This window comes from Chrysemys picta, chromosome 1 (assembly GCF_011386835.1).
Source record: "Chrysemys picta bellii isolate R12L10 chromosome 1, ASM1138683v2, whole genome shotgun sequence".
In the NCBI taxonomy this organism is placed as follows: domain Eukaryota; kingdom Metazoa; phylum Chordata; order Testudines; family Emydidae; genus Chrysemys; species Chrysemys picta.
The window spans coordinates 200,746,933-200,774,707 of record NC_088791.1 but is presented as its reverse complement, the minus strand read 5'-3'; the positions used below and the strand labels follow the sequence as shown (position 1 = coordinate 200,774,707).

The 27,775-nt window shown below is 43.4% G+C and overlaps 1 protein-coding gene across 3 annotated transcripts; it reads right to left on the bottom strand.

The window, feature by feature from the left end:
• Positions 1-27,775, bottom strand: DIPK2B (divergent protein kinase domain 2B). 3 transcript variants are annotated; one of them, XM_065578437.1, is made up of 5 exons: positions 27,384-27,753; positions 17,947-18,211; positions 9,390-9,563; positions 2,324-2,612; positions 1-942 (listed from the first exon to the last, which is right to left on the bottom strand). In XM_065578437.1, exons 1-5 carry the CDS (start codon positions 27,608-27,610, stop codon positions 602-604), a joined length of 1,296 nt encoding a protein of 431 aa, XP_065434509.1. In that variant the 5' UTR covers positions 27,611-27,753; the 3' UTR covers positions 1-601. The 3 variants fall into 3 exon arrangements, with proteins under 3 accessions (XP_065434509.1, XP_065434513.1, XP_065434510.1); XM_065578441.1 differs by lacking the exon at positions 27,384-27,753 and adding an exon at positions 27,165-27,313; XM_065578438.1 differs by lacking the exon at positions 9,390-9,563 and having other exon boundaries at positions 27,384-27,775.

Genomic DNA, 27,775 nt, shown 5'->3' with positions numbered 1-27,775 from the left:
GAGCTTTCAGCTCTTTAATGCTATCTATTGCTTCTTTCCAACCCATATAACATCAAATTAATTGGCAATCATAATAGTAACATAATGGTAGCAAACTGATCAGATAATTCAATTCAGAGAAGATAAATTTTATGACACTAATATAGCCCCACAAGGACAGTCTTAAATGTTTCCATCCATCTCATATAATTTGTATAGTCTTTATCAGCAGGATCTGTGTTATCTGCCAGTATACGACTCCACCTAGTTGTGACCAAGGTGGCTTAGTATTTAATTTTTCTTTATGGCTGCCATGCAAAATTCCTCTAAGACCAAAATGCATTAATAAGATTTATTCATCTCTTAATTCAGGTCATTCATGAAATGTTATAACACTTAAGTGAAGACTTCACATCATACCAAACACACCAATGTGATAAGTGTGTCTGAGTCAGATGGAAGCCCTAGGTGTGTTATGCTGCTTCTCTCTGGTATCATGCTAGGAAGCCAGGGCTTCTATGAATCCTCCTTTCATCTCCATCCTGAAGCCTCTTCACTTTCTGTGAGAGCTGAGCTGTGTGCACACCACTCCACTCTTTCAAGAAGAGCTTTCTCTCAGCCGTTAGTATTTGTCACTGTATTTGCAGTCAGGGTAGCGGTAGGCAAAATGGGAATCGCAAGATTGCAAAGATTTCAAGAGCTCTGTCAACTTTCCAGCGGCATCACTGACTTCCTGGTCTGCTCTGAAGCTGTCTGCACAGAGCCTTAGGAACCTGTCTATTTTCTCCTGAACAGGTTGGAGGAATTTTCCCTTTAGGAGCTTAGGTAGAAGCTCTTGACACACCATGACGAGGCTCTGCTTCTCTTTGACTGAATTACAGGAGGGAAATGCAGACTGGCAGTCCGAAGCCAAACAGCTAAATATGTCTTTATACTCCTGTTGCTCATCAGTCATCTGGAGACCTAATAAAGGCAATAAAAACATTAGTTAGAAATGTATAAATCTTTTATAATCATACATGTTTGTAATTTTGGTAAGAAAATGTCATTTAAAATAGTGTATACCCATGTTAATAATAACCTAGGTTAATTTAGCACCTTTTGTCCCAAAGCACTTTGTAGGCTGTATGTATAGGGTCATTTTCCACACTTCTGAAATGTATAGATGTCTCTGAAAGGTTGATGTGAAAAGAACTCATTGCTACCCCGCAGTGTTTTATAGATGGGGGAGAAGAATAATGCATTCCATTAAAATAGCAGAGGAACTCGAGTACAACGTAAATACTGAGCTGAAACTTGACGTTCCTATAGAAATTGCCACAATACTTAAGGCCTCAATTTTCCATTTCATCCAAAACCAGTAAGACTCAACAAGAGGTGATCTGATTGGAGCTGGACCAATAATGCAAAAGATATATAACTGAATGTTTCACTAGAAGATTTTCACAAAATCAGTATAAATTTGTGACTACACCTCTACCTCGATATAACGCTGTCCTTGGGAGCCAAAAAATCTTACCGCGTTATAGGTGAAACCACGTTATATCGAACTTGCTTTGAGCCACCGGAGTGCGCAGCCCCGCCCCCCCAGAGCACTGCTTTACCGCGTTATATCCGAATTCGTGTTATATCGGGTCGTGTTTTATCGGGGTAGAGGTGTACTTGAGAATTATGCAGATGACTGCATAAGCTGAATGCATTTTTTTAAGTGTGGGGAAAAAAAGAAAAAAGTGAAATGTGTTAAGTTTATTAGACGAATGCTATTTGCTCAGCTCTAGTTTTGGTGGTGTATTATTTCACAGTTTGCCTGGTGAAAGGCAGAGCTTGAATTGAAGACAAACTGGCAAAAAGGGGTTGTCCTTTGTTAATAATTCTAAAGTCAATGGGATAAAATGGCCTGGAAGAATCTAAAGGATTTGGCCAAATATTTAAAACTGAGATAGGCCTGTAAAGTTTCTGTCTGCAAATTAATTTTTTGTGACACCAATTTTTAAAGAAAGAAGTGGAAGCTGTTGAATATTAGCATTCAAATATTGCCGTGTCGTCCACTGTCGCTAGTCACAGATATTACCAGTGTGTAGCTGTGTAGTGCTACAAACACTGTTCCAATGCTCTTTAATGTAGTGTTAGTCACAGCACCATTTACAGTACCACTGAAAGGTCTGTAACATTCTGAATACAGAGCTCAGCACTGCAGGAGCTGGTTCTGTTTTTATTGGCAGTAAATTTCTCCTCTTGAACTTTTAATTATCCAATTTACTGAGCAATTTTTGATGTTTTAAATAAAACTAGCATAGCTAAATCCTCCTATGACAGATGCTTATTTAGAGATCATACTGAGTACCTTCCTGCTTGTCAATGATTCCCAGTGTGCTGGCATCCCGGATGAACAGAAGCCCATTGTTAAAAATGCCAAATGTGCCAGCATCAACATGGACGAAATAAAAGAAATAGTTCATGTCATTGTTCCTCATGGAATTGACAAGAGAGAGGAGCTGGAGAGCCAGATCTGCCGCCACCTCAGGAGGAGAGCTGTAGAACTCCTTTAAAGGCCTGGTGCTGGCAGTGACAATCAGCCGGCCACAGGACCCCAAATACTTTGGAAATGGCCATCCCTCCGCTTCTGGGAAAATCTGTGGGAAGAGAAGGAAAATAATGGATCTAGTCACTGTAAATACTGAGGTGTGTATGTGGTGATGCACACATACAGAGTCTCCAGGAATATGCAGTAAAGTGTGTGTGTGTAGTGGGGTGGTCACCCTGCTCTGGTTAGGAATGGGTTAAAAGCAGCCAAGGGAGGCTGGTTGGGGAGTCAATCATAGGTGTGGTTGCACCAAATTAGGACACAGCTGGCCCTGATAAAAGGGCAGGCTGAGAGAATGGGAGAAGAGACTCTTGCTCCAGCTGGGGAGGAGGGAGGACCAGGCTGCCTGGGAGAGCAAGCAGAGTACCTGAGGCAGAGCAGAGCTGAGGAGCTCTGGCCTGGTGAGTCCCCAGGCTGAGGCCTTGCTAAAGGCCAGGGGAGGTACTAGAGCTGCAGCAGGGCTGGCCTTACCATGAGGCGAACTGAGGCGGCCACCTCAGATGCCAGACTGGGGGTGGGGGGCGCCACTAGGACCCAGAGTGTAGAAAATTGTGTCTGCTGCTGGTGCATATGTATTCTCTCTGCTCTAGCTGCACAGAGATGGTGGAGTGCTGTGCTGGAGGAAGGAGGGCACAAGAGACATAACAGGCAGGCAGGAGAAAAGGTGAGAGGGAATAACAGAAAGCAGCAGGAGCTGCAGGGAGAGAGAGGAGGAGGAGCCTCTTCTGTACCTGAAGAAAAGTGTAGATCAGAGAAGAGTGTGGTGGAGGCGCAAGAAACAGCTGCCGCTGAGTTTAGTTCCTTAAGTCTAGATGATCCAGGACTGGGGACCTACTTGAGCAGTAGCCTGATGGACTTCCTTGTAATACATGGGCCACAGCAAGTGAAAAACTTCATGTCCCCCAAAGACAATGAAAATAGAAGTTTCCATCCAACACATTACTGGCGTGAAATCCCCAGTGGTGATAAAGTGGAGAGGCCATGGGTTATGTACTCAAAAACCCAGAATGCTGCATACTGTTTTTGTTGCAAACTCTTCCTAATGTTCCAGCCACATTGGGTTCTACAGGAACAGAGGACAGGAAGAATCTTGCTAGAAATCTGACATGCCATGAGAAGGCAGCAAATCACCAGAGAGCATTCCATAGGTGGAAAGAGCTTGAGATGAGACTAAGGTTAAAGGCCACCATAGATGATCAGCATCAAGAGAAGATTGCATCAGAGTCTCTTTACTGACAAAATGTTCTGAAAAGGCTCATTGCCATTGTGAGAATGCTTGCTACCCAAAACCTAGCACTGCATGACACTTCAGATCAGCTATATGTGCCAAACAATGGAAAGTTCCTTAAAAGTTGAGCTGATGGCTGAGTTTGATGCTGTACTCCAGGAACATCTAAGAAGAGTCACCTCCCAAGAAATGTACACACACCACTACCTTGGAAAAACAATTCAAAATGAGATCATACAGTTACAGGCAACAAAAGTCAAACAGAAGATTGTGGCAGATCTGAAGTCAGCAAGTTATTCTGGACTGCACACCTGACATCAGCCATACGGAACAAATGACTTTAATGGTGTGTTTTGTAACAACAACAGAACCTAGTGAAAATGTCCCTGCAATGGTGACTGTCAGAGAGCATTTTCTAAAATTTATTGACATTGATGATACTACAGGAGCTGGTATGACAAATGTGCTTCTTAAAAAGCTGGAAGATACAGGAATTGCGATAGCTGACATGAGAGGTCAGGGCTACGATAATGGTGCCAACATGAGAGGAAAGAACAGAGGAGTGCAGACACGGATGCGAGAGTTAAACCCTCGAGCTTTTTTTGTCCCATGCAGTTCTCATTCATTGAACTTGGTGGTCACTGATGCAGCATCAGCTTCTAGTGAGGCTGCTGATTTTTTTAATGTAATTCAAAGCATCTCTGTATTTTTCTCTGCATCAACTCATCGATGGCAAATTTTGAAGCAACATCTGGGAACATCCTCTCTGACACTGAAACCACTGAGTGCCACATGATGGGAAAGTTGAATGGAGGCGATAAAGCCTATCAAACACCAAATTGGGAAGATAGATGATGCCATAGTTGCCATTATGGAGGATAATGCTATGACAGGAACTGTTCGTGGGAGGACAGTGGCAGAGGGAAATGGAATCACCAGAAACATACATAACTTCAAATTTCTGTGTGGCTTAGTGTTGTGGCATGACATAGTGCTTGAAATCAATGTTGAAAGCAAGAGACTCCAAGGTGTTGACCTTGATATATCTGGAGCAATGGAACAACTGGACAAAGAAAAGTCATACCTACAGTCTTACCGGTCAGATGAGGGATTTCAAAACAGTCTGAAGAGTGCACAGAAGTTGGCAGAGGAACTTCACACTGAAGCTATTCTTCTACCCATTCAAGAATACAAGAGTCACCAAAGAAGACGACATTTTGATTACGAGGCATGGGATAATCCCATAAGAGACCCCAAACAACAATTCAAAGTTGAATTCTTTAACCAGGTGCTAGATTTTGCAATACAGTCAGCTGAAGAACATTTCATGCAGCTCAAGGAACACAGCAGTATATTTGGGATGTTGTATGATATTCCAAAACTCCTCACTATATCTGAAGAAGATCTACACCAGCAATGCAGGGCACTAGAGACAGTGTTGACACATGATGACATGCGCAATATTGATGCAAGTGATTTAAGTGATGAACTGAAAGCCCTTTCAAGATATATTTCAGCAGGATCAACTCCAAAGGCTGTTCTGGAATATATGTGCACAAATAAGAGGACCACCCTCTTTCCAAATGCTTTTGTTGCTCTGCGCATACTTCTAACACTTCCTGTAACAGTTGCTAGAGGAGAATAACTTCTCCAAGCTGAAGTTAATAAAAACATATCTACACTCCACAATGACACAGGAGAGGCTGGTTGGCCTTGCAACCATCTCAACAGAGCATGAGCTGGCCCAGACTGTGGACCTTCAGGAAGCAGTTCAAATCTTTGCAACCAAGAAGGCACGGAAAGCACCACTTTGATTATTCAAACAGATAAAAATGCCAGTGTTTACTATGCAGACAAGAAAAGTTACATTTGCTGTTCAAGCATTTGAAAGTTAAGTGTTACTTAAAATTTGTGAACAAGGCATTTAAAGTTGTTAGTTCTCCTTTATTGGGGTAGGTAGCAGAGCAGTATCATGAGAGGTGTAGAACAGGAAGAAGGCAGAATTGAGACCTTTCAAAGTTTTGGCCCAAGTGAGGGGGCATGGGGGCGTCATTTCAGCTCCCCGCCTCAGGTGCCAAAAGGTTGTGGGCTGGCCCTGGGCTGCAGGGAGGCAGCTGGGGCTAGAAAGGCAGCAAGTCCAACCCCCCTTGCCGATGATGAGTGGCCACTTCAGACTGCAGTTTGCCCCTAAAGGAAGGGGCTAGATGAGGACTGGCAGTGGGTCACTGAGGCAAGGTGGGCTTAGGGGATTGGGGAGGGGAGACCCAGAGTGTGGGGGCATTGCTGTGGGGCAGCATCCCAAAGTAAGGGGCACCAGGGTCCGGGAGGGATGCGGGCCCTGAAGTGCTAAAAGTGGTGGAGATCAGGAGGAAGCAGGCACGGGTAGCAAGACACCGAGCAGGACGTGTTCTGAGGCTGGAACTGAGCTAATTCCCAGAGGACCAGCAAGAAGCGCTGTGGTAGTGAGTGCCCACCGTGCTACTGTGTGTGTGTGTGTGTGTGTGTGTGTGTTTGTGTGTGTGAGAGAGAGAGTTTGTATGGTTTCAGGTGGGTGGTGTGACATGGAGAGGCCAGCGAATGGAAAGTGAAAGTGTTTTTGGGTGGTGCACTGTCTTTTGCTACATTAACAGCCTCTGCTGTGAGGGCTCTGATTGCATTAGAGGATTATTGGATTCTTTAAGAAATTGTGTTCTAAACTCATGATTTTTATCAGGAATCTTGCAATTTTGGGGGCTTTCTTAAAGCCTCTAACTGGTGGAATTGTGTTATTACCTGAAAGTTGACTGACTTGTATTTTTTTAGAAAAGAAGTTTCTAGCCCTGATGGCAGCAATGAAACATCTCAAGACAACTAAAAATAACCCCACATTTATTATTTTTAAATATCTCATAAATGTGAAGCCAGTGTAATGATTTGGGGGTGTGTATGTCTGATTCCATATTTTTGAACATTTGTGATTGAGAATACTGTGGTCTCATCATAGTGTTGCCAAGTTTTGTTATAATTGGTGTTTCTTCTTAAAAGGCCAGCTCCTGGAGTCATGGGAATAGTTGAGGGCCTTGGCTGTCACTTTTTAAAAATAGTTCCTAGCGCTCATGGTTTAATAGAAAAGCATGAAAATATGACTCCAGTGCACTTTAAAGACTAAACACTGAGAAGCAAATAACAAGAACTCAAAATGTATTATTTTTTTAATCATGACTTTTGGGGCCTGCCTAATGATTTTTGAACATGTGGCATTTGGACAGCAATACCAGATATATGTCTGATGCTACAATATATAGTCAGCACGCGTGCGCATGTACACACATACAATGCTCCTGAGATAAATAGCAATTGCTGCACTATTTGATAAACAGCGGAAGCCTACAATATATTTATCATGCGCCTTTGGCCATATTACTTCACCTCTGCCTGCTAATCCATCTTCCACCCCCAAGACAACTTCCACCATTCCAAAGCCCGGAGCTGTTTCAAACAACTGCCCTTGTTCTTTTAAATCAATCTGCTGCAAAATCAATCTGCTGCTGTTTTCTGTTTTCCATCCCCCAGTGTGGAGTTACTCTCCTAAAATTACCTGGAACTGAGGCCCAGGGATGGGCATGGACCAGCTACAATTTTTGTGTGTCATGAATGTAAAGTCTGAGATCTCATGACCCAGAAGTTTTATACCATTAGGAAAGGGAAACTCCGAACTCTCTGGAAAGGCCAAAATAATGATATACTTTAAAGTCATGACATTTTTAGGCATAGAAAAGCTATTTTTAGGTTATTTTTGGATGGCTCCTGCTGAGCCCCATGCAGTTGACGCCATGGTAATTCAGGTACGGGGGGGGAGAGAAATAGTTCATATTTTTCAAAAATGTTCTAAACCATTTATAAAATACTTTTCTGTAGCATCCCCAGAATACATGGCTATGTGATATAGCATAAAGATTCTGTCTGCATTCATGAGGATGGACTCGCCTCTCGCAAGCAATGCAGTTATCATACCACATCGCATCAAGAGGGAATCTCTCTCTTTCTTAACCTCACAAACCCAAAGGTTTTGGTTAGATTATTACTTTTCAAAAGTAACTTTCTTGCAGGCTTCCTAATGCATTCTGAAACAGGCACTGCAGAGACCGAACTTCTACTTTTGATTAAGCAGAGGTCCTGGTATGCCAGTTCTGTGTTCCTGAACATTATTAAAGGCTGCTGTTCCATTTTCTGGAAAGACATTTTGTAAAGTGTTTTTTTTAGCTATTAAATTTTGAAGTGGACTAATGAGCATTGTTGAGATAAAAGTTTACTCTAAATGCTCCCTGACGTACACCATCATAGTGACCTTGCAGGCTGAGGTAAGCAGATCTCCATGATGACATAAGCGAAGTTTGCTGAGAATGTCAGAGATGATCTGAACATACACCACTGGCAGAGTGAAGAATAAGACAAGTGTCTTTGTGAGTGACCAGGAGCCAGATTTCAGAAGAATTTGGCACCCACTCAACAGCTCCCAGGTAGTGGCAGAATTTCAAAACTGCCCAATATCTGGCCCTTCCCACTGATAGCAATAGGAGCAGATGGGTACTGAGCATATTTGAAAATCTGGTCCTGGAGTTCAGCATCAAACCTGCAGTCTGCCCAGATTCTAGAGGTCACTTCTGGGCATGAGTGAGAGTGTGGGACAATGCTGGGAAGGGGTCTGGATCTGAGACAGCTGACAAGGATGGGGAGTCAAAAAATAGCCTGTCCCGGGAAGGGTGCCGTAGGAAAAGGGACAATATAGGGGTTGGTATGAGTTGGCCATGAGGAGTAGGAAAGAAGTGGACAGTGCTGTTGAGGGGGATCAGAGGTTCCCTCTGAAATGGCTCTTAGGAAGAGCATGATGCTAATCCAAATGTAGCACTGAATTTTGGTTCAGTCCTAGTGTGTCTGATGCATGTAAAAAATGAATATTAATGCAGCATTAAGGCTGAGGAATCACATAGCAGGAATCAACCCTTGCGCTAATCCATTAGTCTGGGTCTCTCTGTTTAGATGATAAATTATTTGGCATTTAATGTAATATATTAACAATACAAACGGAACATGACCCACTGGAATTTTGTTAAAAGCAACAGAGGGTCCTGTGGCACCTTTAATACTAACAGAAGTATTGGGAGCATAAGCTTTCGTGGGTAAGAACCTCACTTCTTCAGATGCAAGTGAAGAAGTGAGGTTCTTACCCATGAAAGCTTATGCTCCCAATACTTCTGTTAGTCTTAAAGGTGCCACAGGACCCTCTGTTGCTTTTTACAGATTCAGACTAACACGGCTACCCCTCTGATACTGGAATTTTGTTGTTTCCTTGAATTCCAATCCACACAGGTTCTATTGTTAGAGGTGTTGAGCCCCTGCAGGTTTCTCTGCCTTCAAAGGGAGTTTCAAGTGCTCCGCACCTATACACATCAGGCCCAGGTTCTTCAGAGTTGACTTAATTTTTTAGCCTCAATGAGGCACAAGGTCCATAAAGCTTAGCATGATAGTGAAAGAACCTGCTGGGAGTCCTGAGCAAGTGGAGAAGGTCATACTTGAGATTGGTTTCAGGATATTTCACCACAAGGAGAGGCACCATACCTGTAACAGGATGGGATGTGCATTCACTGACAGTGTGTAGAGGAGGCGTAGTTTGTCCCGGTCTGTAAGGTGATCCATGTAGATACTGCCAGCATCTGGCACCTCAGCATAGCGCCGCACTATTCTGTCTAAGAGCCGCTGTGAGGGACAGCGCAGCATTGGACTAGGTAGCCCCTGGGAGGAAAAAACAAAGGTACTTGGGATGACTATACTTGGCAGCTGTAAGAGTTCACAATATTTCAGCCTAGTAGGATCTGCTCTACATGCTATTTGAGAACTCTGCCAGTAGGTTTGTACCAGATCCCCCTTACAGCTACCTTTATAAGGGATTCCTCTCAATTACTTTACTTGTATCTGAAGAAGTGAGGTTCTTACCCACGAAAGCTTATGCTCCCAGTACTTCTGTTAGTCTCAAAGGTGCCACAGGACCCTCTGTTGCTCTCAATTACTGTTAGCAATGTGGAGCAGGTTAGGGATATTCTACAGTAGACTCTTCTTTAAACACTGAACTATGTTGGCTACAATCCCATGTTTCAGACTTTCCCTACGCTATGTATTCATGAAGGTATCTCAAAACGGCACACAGTTTCTGAACCATCCAATCCAACCTGGAGGTCTTGCTCCTGTCTGCCTCTGTGTCAGTACATTGAATTAATTTTGCTTCTAGGGTCTGTGTCCCTCTGTGCAAATCTCTGTAGTAAGTGTTGTTCATTCACTGGTGTTCTCCATCTTTCTGGAGCCCTCTCCCTTCAGTGAGTCACTTCCTTCTTTCAAAGAGCATCTTCCAAGCACATCCTTGTTCACCTTAGCCTATGGCTGATCTTTTTCTATGATATTATTCACTAGGGATGCTAGATAAAATTTAAAAACTCACATATACATATTGTATGTAGGTGTCTGTATAGGATGTATTCTCTTTCTGATAAGGTTTACATATAGGTTTAATATCTTGCTTATACTTGCAGATACCAGCAACAAATGATTCTCAGGTTTATGGATTCATCACATGGTAAGCTGCATTTTCTATATTTGAATATCTGAGTTATAAAAGTACATAAAAAATCTGCAGCTGGTATAAATGACAATGTTTATTTACACTGATGTACTTTGACATAGCTTAATTTTTAAAACACATGCACTTTACTTTGTCAGTTATGGAGAAATGACACGGAGAATTAACTCTGACAGTATCTAAATGTTACTAGTCCTCTTATATTTCTCTCTTCCAGAACAGCATTAGCAAGAAGATATTTATTCTTTGTCTAGCACAAAACTAAGCAGAAAAATGGCAATTCTGTCTTACAGTTCTCTCAGACATGTTATTGCTGACTTCGAGTCACTTTTCCTTTGGAAGAGAAGTGAGGGGGGAAAAAGAGCCAAGCAGAATTGTGTTAAATGGTTGATAAGTGGTGACGAAGTTCTCTTGTCGCTGAGAGTGTGTGCAAATATTTGCAGCCAAAGTTAGAAATCCCTGCTGCCTACAGGAGTTTGTAATGCAAACGCTGAGACCCATAACTACGTGCTGTCGGAGCAGAAATGGGGATACTTTAATGCAATAAAAAAATGTAATTTCCAACTTCATAGCTCATCCTATTATATGAACTTGGCAAGGTGATCAAAGCTGTTCACTTCCCATGGAATTATTTTTGGGATTTCCTAATTAAAACTGTGACTGGCGCTTTTTCCACTACAAAGATCAGAATCCTATAGCTGCCTCATTCACACTGCTCAGCAGGGAGCAGATAAGTGAATCTGAAATACAAGTCGGTGTGAACATGCAGGAGTATCCAATGTATGTTTGTCATTAATTTGGGAGCCAGAACACACCCACTTGAGTTAAATGGTCTTCAGACTGCTCATTCATACTTTCTGACTTGAGGCCAGTGCTATTTATGGCATGGAAACAGAATGAACAAGGGTGAGGCTGGAAGCTGAATAGGTGAAATCCTTGTTTCCCACATAGATATCAACAATTAATACAATTTCTTAATATTTTAATTACTTACCAAAGACCTCGGTCCAGCAAAGCACTATTCAGGTAAATAGGCTTCGTTAGCTTCAATAGGTGTACTAACATGCTTAAAGTTTAGCACATCTTAAGTGCTTCACTGGAGTGGGGTCAGCATTTTTAGGGGGAAAGAACAGTGCCATCTCTGCTGCTGAAAAGAAAGTCAATTAAAAAATGTAAATCTAAAATTGTAAAATTGTCAGACAAAATCCACTGACTGGACACACACCTGAAGATCTTGCAATTCAAAGCACTAGAAATAATTGGTTTATCTACAGAATGTCTTAAGTCCCTTGTAATGTCTTCTCACCCTATAAACTAAGGCTACACTACAGCCCATGTCGGCATAATTTATGGTGCTTGAGGTGTGAAAAACCACCTCCCTGAGCGACATAAGTTATGCTGACATAAGCACTCCTGTCTGTGCACAGCGGTATGCAGGCAGGAGAGCTTCTCCCACCAACATACTTCTGCTGCGCGTGGAGGTGGTTTTATTATGCCGATGGGAGAGCTCTCTCCTGTCGGCATAGAGCGTCTACACAAGATGCACTGCAGTGGCGCAGCTGTATCACTGTACATATAGACATAGCCTTAGACATGCCAACTCATTTGACAGCATGTTTGGCGCTGTGTCACGGTGCTTCTCATTTAGTTTGGTTTAAAAAAATCCCAAGTTTGTGTCTAATAAGGGACTGACCCAGCTATATCAACTTTCACTCAAATGGAATTTTTTCCTAGTCCATGACATGCAGCGAACAGGGCCGGCTCTAGGCACCAGCAAAACAAGCTGGTGCTTGGGAGGGCACATTTCTAGGGGCAGCGTTCTGGCGCTGGCCATGCCGCCCCTAAAAATGTGCACCGGCTGCCCTAGCTCACCTCCGCTGCTGCCGCTCGCGCGCCACGGTGTGCGAAACAGCTGATTCACACACCGCTGCTCGCCCTCCCTCCCAGGCTCTCAAACCTGGGAGGGAGGGGGAGATCCCGAGCAGCTGCGGCATGCGAAACAGCTGATTCGCGTGCCGCTGCTCCCCCTCCCTCCCAGGTTTGAGAGCCTGGGAGGGAGGGGGAGACCCCAAGCGGCCACGGCACGCGCGTTGCTTCTCCCTCTCCCTCCCTCCCTCCCAGGCTTGAGAGCCTGGGGGTAGGAGGCAGGGCTGGGGATTTGGGGAAGGGGTGGAGTTGAGGCGGGGCCGGGGGTGGGGTAAAAAAAAAAACGGGGGGTGGCCAAAATTGGTTTTGCTTAGGGCGGCAAAAATCCTAGTGCCGGCCCTGGCAGCGAATACAAGAATACAAATTGGTGTGTGTGTGTGCTTATTTGTGCAAACAGACTCAGAGCTCTTCCTGACACAGAAGAGACCTCTGCAGCACAACCATCCTGTCTTTATACTATCACAATCACAAAGTACTACCAAACAGTCAAGGAAGGGATAAACTCAATCCTGAATCACTGCCATCTGCAGTTCACACTAAGGAGTGACTGCTATGTATATTATGTGAATTAATACAATTAGAAATGAATCCAGGCTGCAAAAAATTTGAATCTGGATTTCAAACCACCCATAGGTTTTGCATGTTTGAATCTGAGACTTTGGTTCAGCCCATGACGGAGATAGAAGACTATTGCAAAAATCAGGATCTTGTTCCAGCTTCAGATTCCAGCATTATTCTCCACTTAAAGTTCAGGTCTGTTCAGACCTGGAGGTTTGGTTCAGGCACATCTCTAGTAACAAGGCAATAAGTCAAAAAGAGATTGGTCTGGGAGATGGCTGTGGATCAAAAATACTTTCCTACAAAGGACTAGACATTAGATGAATGAACCACTTGCTGACATTTAATGACCAAAGTGAGGTTTTAAAGGTTGCTCCTCAGGGGCCAGATACCTAAAGATGGTGGTTATGTGGTGGGAGCTGGACTATCATGCTGATTAACAGCTTCACATTATAACTTATATGTGCAAAATGGGCAAGTTGAAAAACTTGAGGGTTTTTTCTTGTACCTTGATATTGTTCACATCTTTGGTGCCTCAAGCCTTTTCTTTGCTGTTCTTTGTTGTTAGAATTAGAAATTTGCCCTGCAGGAGATCTCTGCTGAAACTAGCCGACTTTTTTATTGTTCACCTCACACCGAAAAAAACAAGCAGCACGTGATGTGAACTCTGATGCTGAAAGTGATGAATTCTGGAGCTTGAAACACAGACAAAACAGCATGTCGCTATTACTACTGTACAGGCTAATACGTGCAATCCAGTGCTGCACACAAACACAGAGTTAAATCAAGATTGTCTCTGGGGCAAGCATGATTTCAGTACTGAAGCATTTGTAGCTCGCAATAAAGATTTTCACTGTGGCAGATGAAATAATTATTGTGGCAGGCAGCCCAACTGATAGTTGGGTCAGGCAGGGCAGTCAGTGAAAAGTGAAAAACATTATTTCATGGTCTGTCATTTTGATTCAAGTATGTTAAGGTTTGTCATAATTTTCTGTTCTATAAAAGAAAATTACTTAAGCCCAGTAGTTTCTGTCAGATCTCTTATACATCCAAAGCTACAGGGAGGCTGGTGCAGCCACCAGCTTAGTGACCATAGTTTGATGGGGAATACTGCTACCTTGACTACATCAATAGAACCCCGAGCGTTACGAAAAATGCCAATCACTGAATAGTTCTTGTGTTAAGTGTTTGCAGTTGTTTATCATCTCACAAAACAAAGCATTCACCCCGACATTGATTTGCACTGCAAATACCATACCACTGAAATCACAGCTCAGAGGGGACACACCTCTGGAGCGCTTGCTGTTTAAATCTCAGGAGGGGTATCTGAGAGATCTCCAACCTCCTGCAGCTGAACAGGTCAGAGAAATGCACAGAAAACCCGTCATTCATTTTACAGTGGGACTAAACCAGAAAACCTGGCTCTGAATTTCAAACACCTCACATTTCAGGGATGTTTGGTTCCAGGTTTTTGGTTCAGCCCGTTATAAAGAGTGGCCATTTGCAAAATTTGGATCCACATTTGGATTTTAGGGGAGGTATTTGCAATCTGGGGTATTGGTTTAGGTCCACCTTTATTGAGAATTAAAAGTGAGGGGGAAAACAACTGCACTTCTAAATGAGACCAAGTTTATATTCCATTCAAACTAAGTGATATCAGTTTATGCTAGTCTGCTTCATTTTCAGATTCAAAGACCCATGCAGCTGTGAAAGCTGCAATCCTAGATCAGTGTGTAAGGTGTGTTCTGTTGATTGCAGAGCACCGTGTCCTGCTTTGACTTTCAGGACCAGAAAGGTTTGAAAACTTGCTGAAATTTGCTCAGTGAGTTTGTTCTTGAGTTTGAATGATGCCCTGGCCTTGGCACCGGCAATTTGGCTCTCGGGCATGAGGGAGCCTATGTAAGTTCAGCATTCTCAAATGTGCACAGAGGAAATTCTAGACTGTAGGAGAAAGTAGGCTGCAATGTCGGGGCATGCAAACAGAATTCACCGTGTGTTGGGATTTTGTTTCGTGTGACGTGTGTTTGTGACACTGTCCAGCCCAACTGAAATTGGGTTTCAGAGAAATGGAGGAAGTGTGGGAGGAGTGAGGGGGCTTTCTGTAGTGGCAAGAGCCTTTGATAAGACGGGGACCCCTGGGAGAGGAGTAGGAGTTGAATAATTAAACATCTCTATAGCAGATCTCAGGAAGAATTTCTCCATTTTGAAACATACAGGTTTCCTGAGTTCAGTAGATAGATATTTTAAGCACGTCAGTTTGTTTGGCTATTGATTTAAAGTAATTCTGCCCCACTCTCATGACAGCGCCCAATTTTATACACAACCTCCCATGAAACTTGCTCACCAGACGGGTTTCACCAGCTTGCCCTGCTATACTATATTGGGTTTCCCACCTCAGCACCAGTAAAACGCTCCACACTGCCATCTTGTGGAGAGAGACTGCCTTAATGCACATGGAAAACAATTCATTGCAGGATTTCAAAGGAGACATTCATATAATGCAGCTGATGAAAAAATGTGAATCTTAGATAAGGAGTCTTTTTTTGAACATTTGCTGTAACCCCCAGTTGCCTTTCCTTCTCCTCTTTTATACGACTATTAGATGAAGTACAATATATCTTCCAAAAAGTGGTGTGTAGCCTTTTCCCAAAGAGATGTTCTGTTCCGTCCCAGGTTTATTTTGTCTTCCAGCTCAAATGTGCTCATTTTTCTAGCTGCCAGCTCTGAGAGTCACACTGGGCTTCTTCCACCTTCTTGCCAGTAATAAAGGTTCTGCTCAACCAATTAGCCCCACAGTGACACCTGGATAACTCTTTTGCTGTCAGTGGTTTGCACAGGTGCCCCTGATCGCAATTTAGTCAACAACCCTGTTACTGATGATGCCTATGGATTTGCAGCTCACTCCGTCTCAACTGTACTTGCTCTGCAGGCTAGCAGGAGTAAAAAGCAGCAGAAACTCCTGATTGCTAGGAGTCAGCAGAGCTGAGTGAATGTGCCCAGGGAGCGGATCTGGTGGGTTACAGGCTGACATTTTTATGAGGTTCATTTTCAAAGCAGATCCCCCGCTTTAGAGAGTGACCCTTTCTAGCCCAAACACTCAGCTGAATGATCCTCCTTCCATCCCAGCCACCAACCCGCTCCTTTCCCTCCTTTTTTAGCAGTCACTACAACCCTTTGCTCAGGGGGTGGGCAGTGTCGGTCTCTTGTCTGAAAGCCATCCTCAGCAAAAGGCAGCACCCTGCCCCTTGGCTGGAGTGGGAACGGCGCCTTCCTCTCACACTCTGCAGCAGGTGCTCAGAGCTCAGTGCTTCTCCAGAGCTGGTTTGTTTAAAACCCGCTCTCGCCTTTTCTGCTGTGTGGTTATCAGCTTGCACCATATGCCTTTTATCTCTCTCGTCTTCTCCTCCCTCTCCCTAGTGGCAGTAACCACCCAGCGGCTTCCCTGAAGCTGTGACTGACACACCTGTCTCGCCTCGCTTACCCTGTGACATTTAAGGATTCCAATAAAAAGGCCAGCAAACTTCCTCTTGCATGACACATGTTGCTATAGATGGCCTAGAGATTAAGAAATAGGAATCCTAGTCCGGTGCCTCTGGGCTCCTTCCAGGCCTGTGGAGTGAGTCCTGCAGTGCCCTGGGGTTAGGATGCATGTGCTCTGCCTCCGAGGGAATCTTGGGTGCCCCCTCAATGTGGTGCTTTCTTCTCATGCACGCACAGTGGGATCAGCTGAGAAGGCAGGTGTTTCCTGACCCTCCGGGAGGGAGGGAGTTAGTAGTGACAGAGAATGGTGCTGTCCTCACCAAGGGCTGCTGGATGCTATAAATCCCCTCTCCAGGAGTGGGGGGAAGGCTGACCTTTCAGAGGAAAGAAACAACTGAAAAGCACAGTTTTTTAAAAAGCCTAGTCATTTATCCAGTGACAAGGGGAACAGATCAATAATCATTGTAGCAGGGTTCAGTGCTGGCAACTTTCTTAAAGTCCCAGCTCCTAGAGTCAGGTGATTACACGAGAATCTCTACTTTCTTTGGAGAAAACAAAGTTTCTAGCCCTCATGGTTGCACAGAAAAGCTTGAAAATGTGCCCTTTAAAGCTCAAACCTGGTGGGGTGTGTGTGTGTGTTAAAAAAACATTATTATTATTATTTATTATTTATTTTTAAATCTCAGGATTTTGGGGGGCTTGACTCATGGTTTTTTAATGTATGAGGTTTGCCATATTGGGGTGTTCAACAAGTAGATGGCTCAGACAGGATTCCAGTTTGGATCACAGATCAAAGCTTGATCCTATTTCTCTAAGGGGTCAAATCTGATCCCTGAATTAAAGCACCTCAGACAGTGGGAAGGTTCAGATTTTGAGCCCTTGCAATTAGGGATGTTTGTATCTGGACTTTAGATTCTGCTCCATTACGGGCCAAGTCACAGCCTGGAGAATAGAGACTCGTAAAATCAGCACGTTTCTTAAAAGTTTGCTGCACATCTGTGTTCCCTGCTCACTTTTCATAGTCCCGGTGGTGTCCCAACCCTCCTTCACTTTAAAAACAATCCTAGTTTTAAAGTCTTGGTTGGTTCATTCTACCTCTCCTCCCTGGGGCTTAATCTTGTTCTCTCCAGCCATTCTCCACCAGCACTTCCTGGCAATCATTTCCCGTGGGATGCTTCCTAAGGGGTTGACGGCCCAGTAGCGATCAGCAGAGAAGGCAGAATGGAACTGAAGGAGCTTTGTAAAAAGCTGCCAGTTCTAGTCTTGATCATTACAAAAGAAAATTAAAATGGACTGGTTCATTTTTATGTGGGAATCATCCATGTGGCACTGAAGACACTTTCCCCCTCTTCTTGTGTCCCCACTACAGTGCTCTGAGAGCCTCAAAATCCTATTTCTTGTGGAGCCCTGCAAGCTTAGAGCTTACGCAGCTCCAGTGAGTCACAGTCCTTGATTCTTTATGAAGTTTTAAAAATAAACAAACGAAGCAATCAGAGAGTCCCCCCAGACTCTGTTACAGGAGGTAACTGCAGTAGCTGCCAAATTGGTGTGCTCCTCATTAACAGGACCTTGCATACTCACCTGCACGAGGTCTGGTGTGAGGCGCTTTGCTTTCAGCCACTTTTGGAATCTCTCCGTCTTCCTCAAGACACGCTCGATGCTGCAGCTTTTTGCCTTGGAAAGGGAAGCACAGATTCTCTTGTCAGCTTGGTCATGCTGGTATTTGGTGGTTAGCCTGGAGATCTCAACCAGCCGCCAGCTCTTGGCATCATCTGTGTAGTTCCCGGAGTAACTGGGAAGGTAGTCAGGAGGCAGTTTTAAATGAGAAGCAAGCCAGTTGTCAAACCTGCCAAAGCAAAGCAAGTTCCCAGTGGAGACTGTTAATAAACCACATGATGTTGGACAATTCAAGCACAATTTCCAGTTTTCTTATTTAAACTCCAGGGGCTAGAAGAAGGATTTGATCATTTCTAAAATGTTTTAAATTGCAGAGGGGAATGGTGAAAAGGACACTTTTAGGAGGCCCCACACTTGTTCTAGTACTCCTCTCTCCCCAGTCCCCAGACCTGTTGGCAAACCTTGCGGAAATTCGTGTGTGTGTGCGTGTGTTGTGTTTTGTTGAACAACAAAAACTCAACCCAGTAACCTTGTATTACGAGCAGCCCTACAAAACTGTGCACATTCAATAGAGGAAAGACACTTCTGGTAACTAAGCAGATTCTCATTTCATGCTTACAGCTGGTACTTACAAACAGTGGAGGAAAATAAGAGTTGTTATAGTGCTAGGAATTGGGTAGTAGCCCTTTAAATAGTTTAGGAGCTCTCTAGTAGCCAACCTGTCCTCTAATGCAGAAGCCACCAGAGCCCTGCCAGAGTAGCAGTGTACATATGTAGCTAGGCCTGGTATGGTTTTATGTAGTTAGTAAACGCTGTTATTTGGAACCCAGCTGTGTCCTTGTAGTTTCATCCTCTCATAATGCTGTGCAGAGAATATAGATGCTACGGTTATAAATGATTAAGGTTTAAAGCACCCAAGGATTATGCTGTACCTCAGTGTATGGTGCTGCTGTGGAAAACAAAAGTAAAACTCTAGAGTCTCAAGGTACCTGTGGAAGAACACGTAGGTCTGTAAGTCTGTGTCACTGTCCAATGGTGTTGGTCCCAGAGATATGAGAGAGACAAGGTGGGTGAGGTAATACTGGACCAACTTCTGTTGGTGAGAGAGATAAGCTTTTGAGCTGACACAGAGCTCTTCTTCAGGGCTGGCCCAGATCTCTATTATCCCCTCCATTAAAACTGTGCTACAGGAGATTTAATTTGCGCTGCAAAGGCAGCATGGACCTTTCTTTAATATCTCACTGGAAGGATTCAGTGTATCAGCTCCTTGTCGTATTGCTCTTTGGGGCCAAATTTTCAAAGCTATGTACCCCAGTGCCATGGGTGCATGTGTAAGTCATCTGTTGCACACGGCCAGTTAGACCCCTTACTAGTGGTGTGTGTGTATATACACAAATATCTGATTTACATGTCTAATTGTGTTATGTGCATTATTAAGCCCCACATATCTTTGATGGCAGCCTTGGATATGAACCCAAATCTGAGTTCAGGTTGTGAACCCACAATCACTTGTCCAGGAATCAGAAGTGTTGCCAGTTGAATGCTTTTTTGTGGACTTCCTGCATTATCACTGCATCACCAGTGTCTCGCTGTTGTCTCATCACTTCAATTCCTACTGGGAGTAGTGGTTGTCACTGCTGGTAGCAGAATGGATATGCCCCAGTTGCATTCCAGATATTCCTACTGTTGTGATACCATATGATCGGCCATGCTGCATTGGGTGGTGATTTTGTAAAGTAAACAAATACCTGCTGAGGACTGAACTGGGTTTTTCCACCCAGAGGACAAGGGTATTAAACAGCACCGATTAGTTCCTATTTGAATGGCTAATTAACTGTCTTTGCGCCCCTGTTTTCTTTCCCCCCAAATCGCTGTGATGGTGCGTGTGAAAACGGATAGTGCAGAGGATTCCCCAGCAACCTTGATCCATGCTGTGTAGAGTGGAGGGAACAAAATCTGCAGCAGATGCCACAGCTGGGACCTCTAGATGGAGAAAAGCAGAGCTGGTCAAAACTCAGAGTTTCTGTTCTGTGGGAAATTCTGACATTTTGACCTTTCTTTTCATCCTGAAATGGGAAAAAAAGTCAAAATTTCCCACAAAAAACATTCTGAAATGTTGGGATGGAAATACAGAAATGTCCTTATTGAAATCACCCGATGAGGCATGCCTGACCACATGGCATCACTTTTCATTCAGGCATGGTTGAAGCACTTCATTTTTACTATTCTTCTGTGAGTTTTTTTTATTTTTCTGAATGAGTATTTTCTGACAGAAAACTGTTCCATTGAAAAATTCCAATCCGCTCTATTCTGCTCCCTGCTCTGGGTAGCTGTTTTTCTGCCCTGAGACTATGGGTCACCCAAGAAAAATGGACAGCCAGAAGAAGGCGGAGCCATGCTAAGTAGCTGGCTTCCCCACCCTCAAATGAGGAAAACCTCCTGAAAAGTTAATGTTGCTTGGGACAAAATTAACACACACTGTGCCCTGGGAGTCTCCTCCACAGCATTACAGGGCACAGCTGGAGTCTGGCAGCTGGTGACAGCCTGGCTACTGGTCCTGCTGTGCTCTCCTAGCCAGGGTGGGGTGTCTCCTGGGAGCGCAAAGGGGAATTCTTTCACAAAGTTGGACAGAAGTTGGAGGACTGGGAGCCTGACCTCCCCACTTCTTTGGGGGCAGGGAAGTGGGGGGGAAAGTTCTGGATACGCAGCTTCAGTGTAGCCATGGAGATTTTTCACTAACTTGTTCCCCTCCACACAGTATTGCACAGGAGGGGAGCATATGGGCCGTGTAATTAGATTCTGGAGATTTTTCTTCTATCAGCCCCCTCAGCCCTGCCCACACACACATTTCATATGTAATAATTTAGGGGCACAGCTGAGTATTTTGCAAGTAACACACTTGAATAATGTGGCTTGAACGCTAACTTTTTGCTAGCCTAATGTCAAACATGCGGTGCCAATAAAAATTTCCTAATTATAATCAGCCCTGAGAGCATTGGAAAGCATTTCCTAATTGCATCCCCACATAAATTAATGTTAATAATTTGAAGCTAAAATAGGATTGGCAAGCGACTCCATTGAGGGTTGGGTGAAATAGATGAAATGACGTTAACAAAATAAAGTAAGTTTGAAAGCTACAGAGGAAACCTTCTTGACTTTCAGTCAGGAAAACAGCACAGAGAAATAATGAAGGAATTAATTAGATTGTCTCTGCTCTAGGATCCTACTTCAAATGTTGGTATATTTAATCCATTTGTGGTTGGTGATTTCTAGAGCTAAGAGAATAATTTGCCGCATAAAGAATTACACCAGAATATTAGCCTTTTTCTCCAGTAAAATTCCCCCATTTTATTGTTTCAGGCAGTGTCATCTTCCCTCCCTGCCCCCACAAAGTAAAGTTTTGCTTTTGTACAAACTTTCATAAGAACTCATTTAAGTTGAGAACATAAGATGGGAAGGGACCTTCTGGGCCACTGAGTCCAGTCCCCAGCTGCTGCTGCAGGCATACAATCACAGCCATCAAGCTCCATTTTAAAACTACTTAAGTTGGAGTGTGTGAATGCTCACAAAGCAAAGTGCCACTCACCAGCAATGGTTCCATTCAAGATGTGCAATTCAGATTGAGGCACTGCTAGTGAGATTGGAGGCTTTTAACCCTTGGCTTCATACATGTTCACTTGGAGTGTATTGGTGCTGTATTCTAGAACCATAGGGTAGAAGGGAGCACAAGAGTCATCTGGTCTAACCCCCTGCCAAGATGCAGGATTTGTTGGGTCTAAACCATCCAAGACAGATGGCTATCCTATCCAGCCTCCTTTTGAAAACTTCCAGTGAAGGAGCTTCCACAACCTCCCTAGGCATCTGTTCCATTGGCCTACTGTTCTGACAGTTAGGAAGTTTTTCCTGAGATTCAATCTAAATCTGCTATGCTGTAGTTTGAACCCACTGCCTCTTGTCCTGCCCTCTGTGGCAAGAGAGAACAACTTTTCTCCATCTTTTTTATGGCAACCTTTCAAGTATTTGAAAACCGCTATCATGTCCCTTCCTTAATCCCCTCTTTTCCAAACTGAACATACCCAGTTCCTTCAGCCTTTGCTCACATGATTTGCATTCCATCCCTTTGATCATCTTTGTCATTCACCTCTGGATCCTTTCCAGTTTCTCTACATCCTTTCTATACATTGGTGACCAAAATTGGACACAGCACTCCAGCTGAGGCCTAACCAGTGCCGAGTAGAGTGGTACTATCACCTCTCATGACTTGCATGCTATGCCTCTGTTAATGCAACCTAAAACTGCATTTGCACTTTTTTTTTTTTTTTTTTGCAACAGCATCACATTACTGACTCATGTTGAAGTTGTGATCCACCCCAACTGCCAGATCCTTCTCCAAGTCAGTTATCCCCCATTCTGTACTTGTGCATTTGGTTTTTCTTCCCTAAGTGTAGCAGCTTACATTTGTCTTTGTTGAATTTCATTTTGTTTTCTACAGCCTAGTTCTCCAATTTATCAAGCTCCCTCTGAATTTTAGCTCTATCCTTCAAACTGTTGGCAACCTCCCCCTTGCCCCACGGCTTTGCGTCTTCTGCAAATTTGATCAGTGTGCTCTCTATTCCTACATCCAGGTCATTAATAAAGATGTTAAAGAACACTGGACCCAGAACACATCCCTGTGGGACCACACTTGAGACCTCCCTCCAATCTGACATCATTCCATTAATAGTTACTCTGTTTGTGGTTGTTTAACCAATTATGTATCCACTTAATGGTAGTTCCACTGAGCCTGCATTTCTCCAGCTCGCTTATAAGAATGTCATGTGGGACTGTGTCAAAAGCCTTGCTGAAGTTCAGGTATATTATGTCCATTGCATGCCCCCTATCCAACAAACCAGTTACCCTGTCAAAGAAGGAAATCAAGCTGGTTTGTTTTTAGTAAATCCATGCTAGCTGCAAGTGATTACCCCTTCATCCTCCAGGTACTTGCTCACTGAATATCTTGTACATTGCTCTTGTAGCTTCCTGGATAATAAAATCTGGTTAACTGATTTATAGTTTCTGGCTTCTCCTTTCCCCCCTTTTTAAAAATGGGCACTACGTTAGCCCTTCTCCAGTCTTCTGGGACCCCTCCTGTCATCCATGAGTTTGCAAATAATATTGACAATGGCTACGAGATTTCTTCAACTAGTTCCTTCAGTACCCTCAGGTGAATAGAATTAGGCCCCCCAGACTTGAATTCATTCAAATTGGTCAGAAGATCTCTGATGTGTTCTTTACTTATCCCAATCTGCATCCTTTCCCCTTTATTGTCTATGGTAACTAGATGAGTCATCTGGTCACATGTTTTTTGTGAGAAGACTGAAGTAAAGTAGGTATTGAGCAGCTCTGCCTTCCTATCATCTTCCGTTACCAGCTCACCTTCTCCACTGAGCAGCAGACCCACACCATCCCTGATCTTTCTTTCTGTCTGACGTATTTGAAGAACCCCTTCTTGTCTCTAACATTCCTTTCCAACTGTAACTCATTCTTTGCCTTGGTTTTCCTGATTTTGTTCCTACATGCTCACGCTATTCCCATGTATACTTCCTTGGTGACATGCCTCTCCTTCCATTCCCTGTATCCGGCCGGCCTTGTCAAATGTCATGGCTTAAACACTAGCCTTTTCCCCACAGTTGCTCAGCTGTGGTTAGTTAACACAAGATTCTAACCAGAGGCGTACTTAGAAAGATTAACATTAGAGGTGGAGTTTGGCTGGAACTTGAGTGTTCTAAACCCTTATGCTTGTAGGGCTTGAGGTTCAGGGAAATGTGGAATCTAAACTTGGTCTATGTTAGGGATTTTTGTCAAATATGAAATCAAATCTCCACCTGTACCTCAAATCCTCCATCAATACGCAGTCCCATTGTGCGAGGCGCTGCACAAACACAGAAGGACATAAGCCCTGCCTCAGACAGTACTCAATACATGCTAACACAGCCACAATTGGCAGTCATTTTTTTAAAATTTTGAGCACGGGTGTGCTTTGTGATTTGAATAATTCAAATATGCATGTGCATTGGACATGGTGCCCAAAGGATCATACAGATATAGTTAAATGACTGCCTCTTCAACTGAGCAATATACAGGCGCGTGAAGTCCAATACTGATCATTAGTTTGAGTACGAACGAATGAAAGGTTCCTTAGCAAATCTTAAGACACAGTAATACAATTCTGGGGAATCTGACTTTGTTTTAAGTACTCCTGTATTTGGCATCATGTATAGCCAGCACACCGATGGCATAATGTACTTTTCAGTTATAAAGTTTCATCAGTGTGTGGAACCACACTAATAAGTTGCTTGTCTAGAATGCCTTTCTGCTGAGGATCTGAAAGTGCTTTTCAAACTAATTAAGCCTTTCAACATACTTGGCAGGCAGGGATTAGTACGTTCATTACAGACAGATCTATTTAGGCAAAGCTAGGTTAAGTGACTAGCACAAGACCAAGCTGTGAGTCAGTAGCAGTGCTGGGAAGAAAACTCAGGCATCCTGTTTCCCATCCTCATGCACAGATCACATTTCCTTGATGGTTAATCCAGCGTGCAGGCAGGCAGTAGCTCCCCAGACTGATGGAAAAAATGACCTAAGCATGCTGTAACTGAAATACATACATTGCTTCGCTGATGGTGCTGTATAGCTTATATATATGGGGGGGAGATTTTCAAAAGCACCTAAAAGATTTAGGAGCACAAGTCCCATTGACAGTCTGCCCCCGTTACTCTTAAGAATAGCATTCCTGTGTTGGAAATTAGTTACAGGACTAGACTGCAGCTAGTTGTTCAAAAAACCTTGTGTCTAGGAAGCCAAGTGGAGTGGCAGTGTTAACCACTGCAGAAAAAAAAACTGTTTAAAGCTAATCAGAGTTTTACATTTAAATGTTTGTTCTTTTCAAAATGCTCCCAACACAAACATGTCTTGTTACCACTTTGCAGCACTGAATTGAACAAACTGTAACTACCACAGAGAATTTAGTAATTTTTGCTTCACTACTTTTAGCGAGACAAAACCCCCCTTGGCAAGCCAGCAATGAACTCCTCCTTTAAAGAATAGACACCGCGCCACTTATAGATTTACAGCAGGCTCATAGGAGAAGAGCTTTGACATTATGGAGCCTCCATATAGTTCTCAAAGGCAAAGTGGAGAGTGAAAATGCCAGTTACAACTCTGCTTAGGCACCTCTATGGTAGACTGTTCAGGAGAAGAGGGTGTGAGTGCATTGCCAACCCTCTATTCCTATTACTACTAATAACCCAGAGGAGTAAAGCAAATGTGTAGAACTCCTTTGGCAGGCTACACAGCTGAGCAATCTTGTACTAAGGTACCAACTGGGCTGTGACACAAATATCTAGAGCTTACACATGCTTAACCTGCTACAGGCAGTGCTGATCTTAAAAGGGGTACATGGGAAACCGGTCTGGCCCCTCATACCAACATTCTCTATCCCCCGGGGTTGTGGAGGGGCAATTACTAATACTCCCACCCCAATGGCTGCAGAGTGCCAATGCTATTATTAACACATAGGTTTAGAGTGTGGGTGCTGGTGGTTGCCTGTGAGCTACAGGCGGTCAGATTGGAATCTGGTGGTCCCTTCCGGCCTTAAACGCTGTATGTCTGTGTGTGTGGAAGAGGCAGTCTCCATGTGATTGTCCAGCCTTAGTACTGGATTAATTATCTGTGTATCTGCAGGTTGGAGTGCTCCTCGTACATTCTAAGACCTGCTGGTGTTATCCTAGAGGCCAGACCCTCAGCTGATGCAAATCAACTTTACTTCATTGAAATCAGTGTGGCTATGCTGATTTAGGCCAGCTGTGGATCTAGCCATATGTATTGTACATTCTCTCTCTGCTTTTTGGAGCAGGGACCCTACTTCATTTGTTAACTGCCTATCACAATGGGGCCTGGTCCTTGTGGGGCCTGCTCTGCCCTACTTTAGTACAAATAATTGGACAGTACGGCTCCTTTCTGCTACTCTTACATCGAGTAGTACCTTATTCTGCTTGTGGTCCCATTAAATTAATGGAGATATCCTATCTCCTAGAACTGGAAGGGACCTTGAAGGTCATCGCGTCCAGTCCAGTCCCCTGCCTTCACTAGCAGGACCAAGTATTGATTTTGCCCCAGATTTCTAAGTGGCCCCCTCAAGGATTGAACTCGCAATCCTGGGTTTAGCAGGCCAATGCTCAAACCACTGAGCTATTCCTCCCCCATTGACTTGCTGTGTTAGGGGTTAGTCAATGCAGGAATGCCAGACTGATTAGGATTGTAAGCTCTTCAGGGCAGGGACCATCTGTTTGTTGTGTTCGAACAGCACCTTTCGCAGTGGGGCCTTTCACCATTACCACAGGGCAAATAAGCATCATCGATGATCCTATAGCATTGCTAAACCTGTCTGAGAAAAATCCTTATGGTTTTACTATAGCGCATTATCTATAATAGCTTAAAGATAAAAACAGTAATTTGTCTAGCATTACTACACTTATATTACTGTATTAAAACTACAATTTTACTACAATAATTCCTCCACACCTGGGGCTCTTAGATCTATAAAAGAGAGAGTGCTTATAAATCATAATAAAAACAATAAACCTTTCCCCTGTAAATCTCCTTTTTTTCTCCTCCTCTATCATAGTTACATTTTTTCCTAGTGTCATATGGTGTGTTATGCTTTTGAGCCTGAAAATTGTAAGATCAATCTGATAACTGCTTGGGTGCATGTTTAATTCATCTAAACATATGTGCAATATCTGCAGTTGTCCTCAAGTTCTTAATGAAAACTCCAGCTGCAATTGGCCCTGATGTGCAGAAGTACCTGTTGTCTTTGTGCTTGCAGATTTATATCTTGGTTGAACTTAACTAACAGGTGCATGAAAATCTATATATTTCATGTGATACATATGGTGCTAACATTTCAAAAATGTAGCTCTTAATGTTTATGCCATGTTTACAGTGACTCAGTGCAGTCTATCAATAGCTTAAATTTGTAAAGACAAATCCTCTTTGGTCAGCTGCTTAGCAGAAAATAATTCCATAGATAGCTAAGTAAACTGGCATACTATTTCTCCCCCCTCCCCCACCCCCACTATCCTCTTGAATTGGTTCAATGCCAACTTATCAGCAGAAAGTTAAAGTTTAGAAATTTTACTTACTTTACTTCAAAAATCATATTCAGGGCTCAAATCTGGTGGTGATTGTGTCGTCTTAAATATACTAATATACATTATTTATAATAACTTGACACTGTAATGGAAACCTGGGGATAAGTTACATTTTGAGGAGTTTTTCACTAAAGTACTTGGAAATGTTAACAGTCAATTTTCATGTTACTATGCAGAATGTTTTCAAAATTATTGTGCTGAGTTTCTGACCTTATTTCTTCTTTAAAGAATTTCTTGCAAATCGATGTTCCGATGCAGGCATTACATTTATCGAGTCCCAGGAAAGTCCGGCCAAAACTGTAGCTGGGTTTGACATGGGGCACAGAAGAAGGAAAAACTGTTGCTTCTAAGAAAGGAGTCCAGCTCACGGTCAAAAACTGAAGCAGTATCAATAAACCTAGAACATTACAGCAAAGGTAATACATCCAGCGCCCCATCTATGGTACCTGCAAGCTCTGCCTTTTTTGATGCTATCCCACCCTTCACTCTTTGTGCTTTAGATGATCTCAGTTTGCCATTGTGAGTCCCTAAACACCGAGAGAGGGTCTTGGTCCATGAGATCCAGAAACTGTCCCATCCTGCCAGCTGGTTGGTGGTTCTAT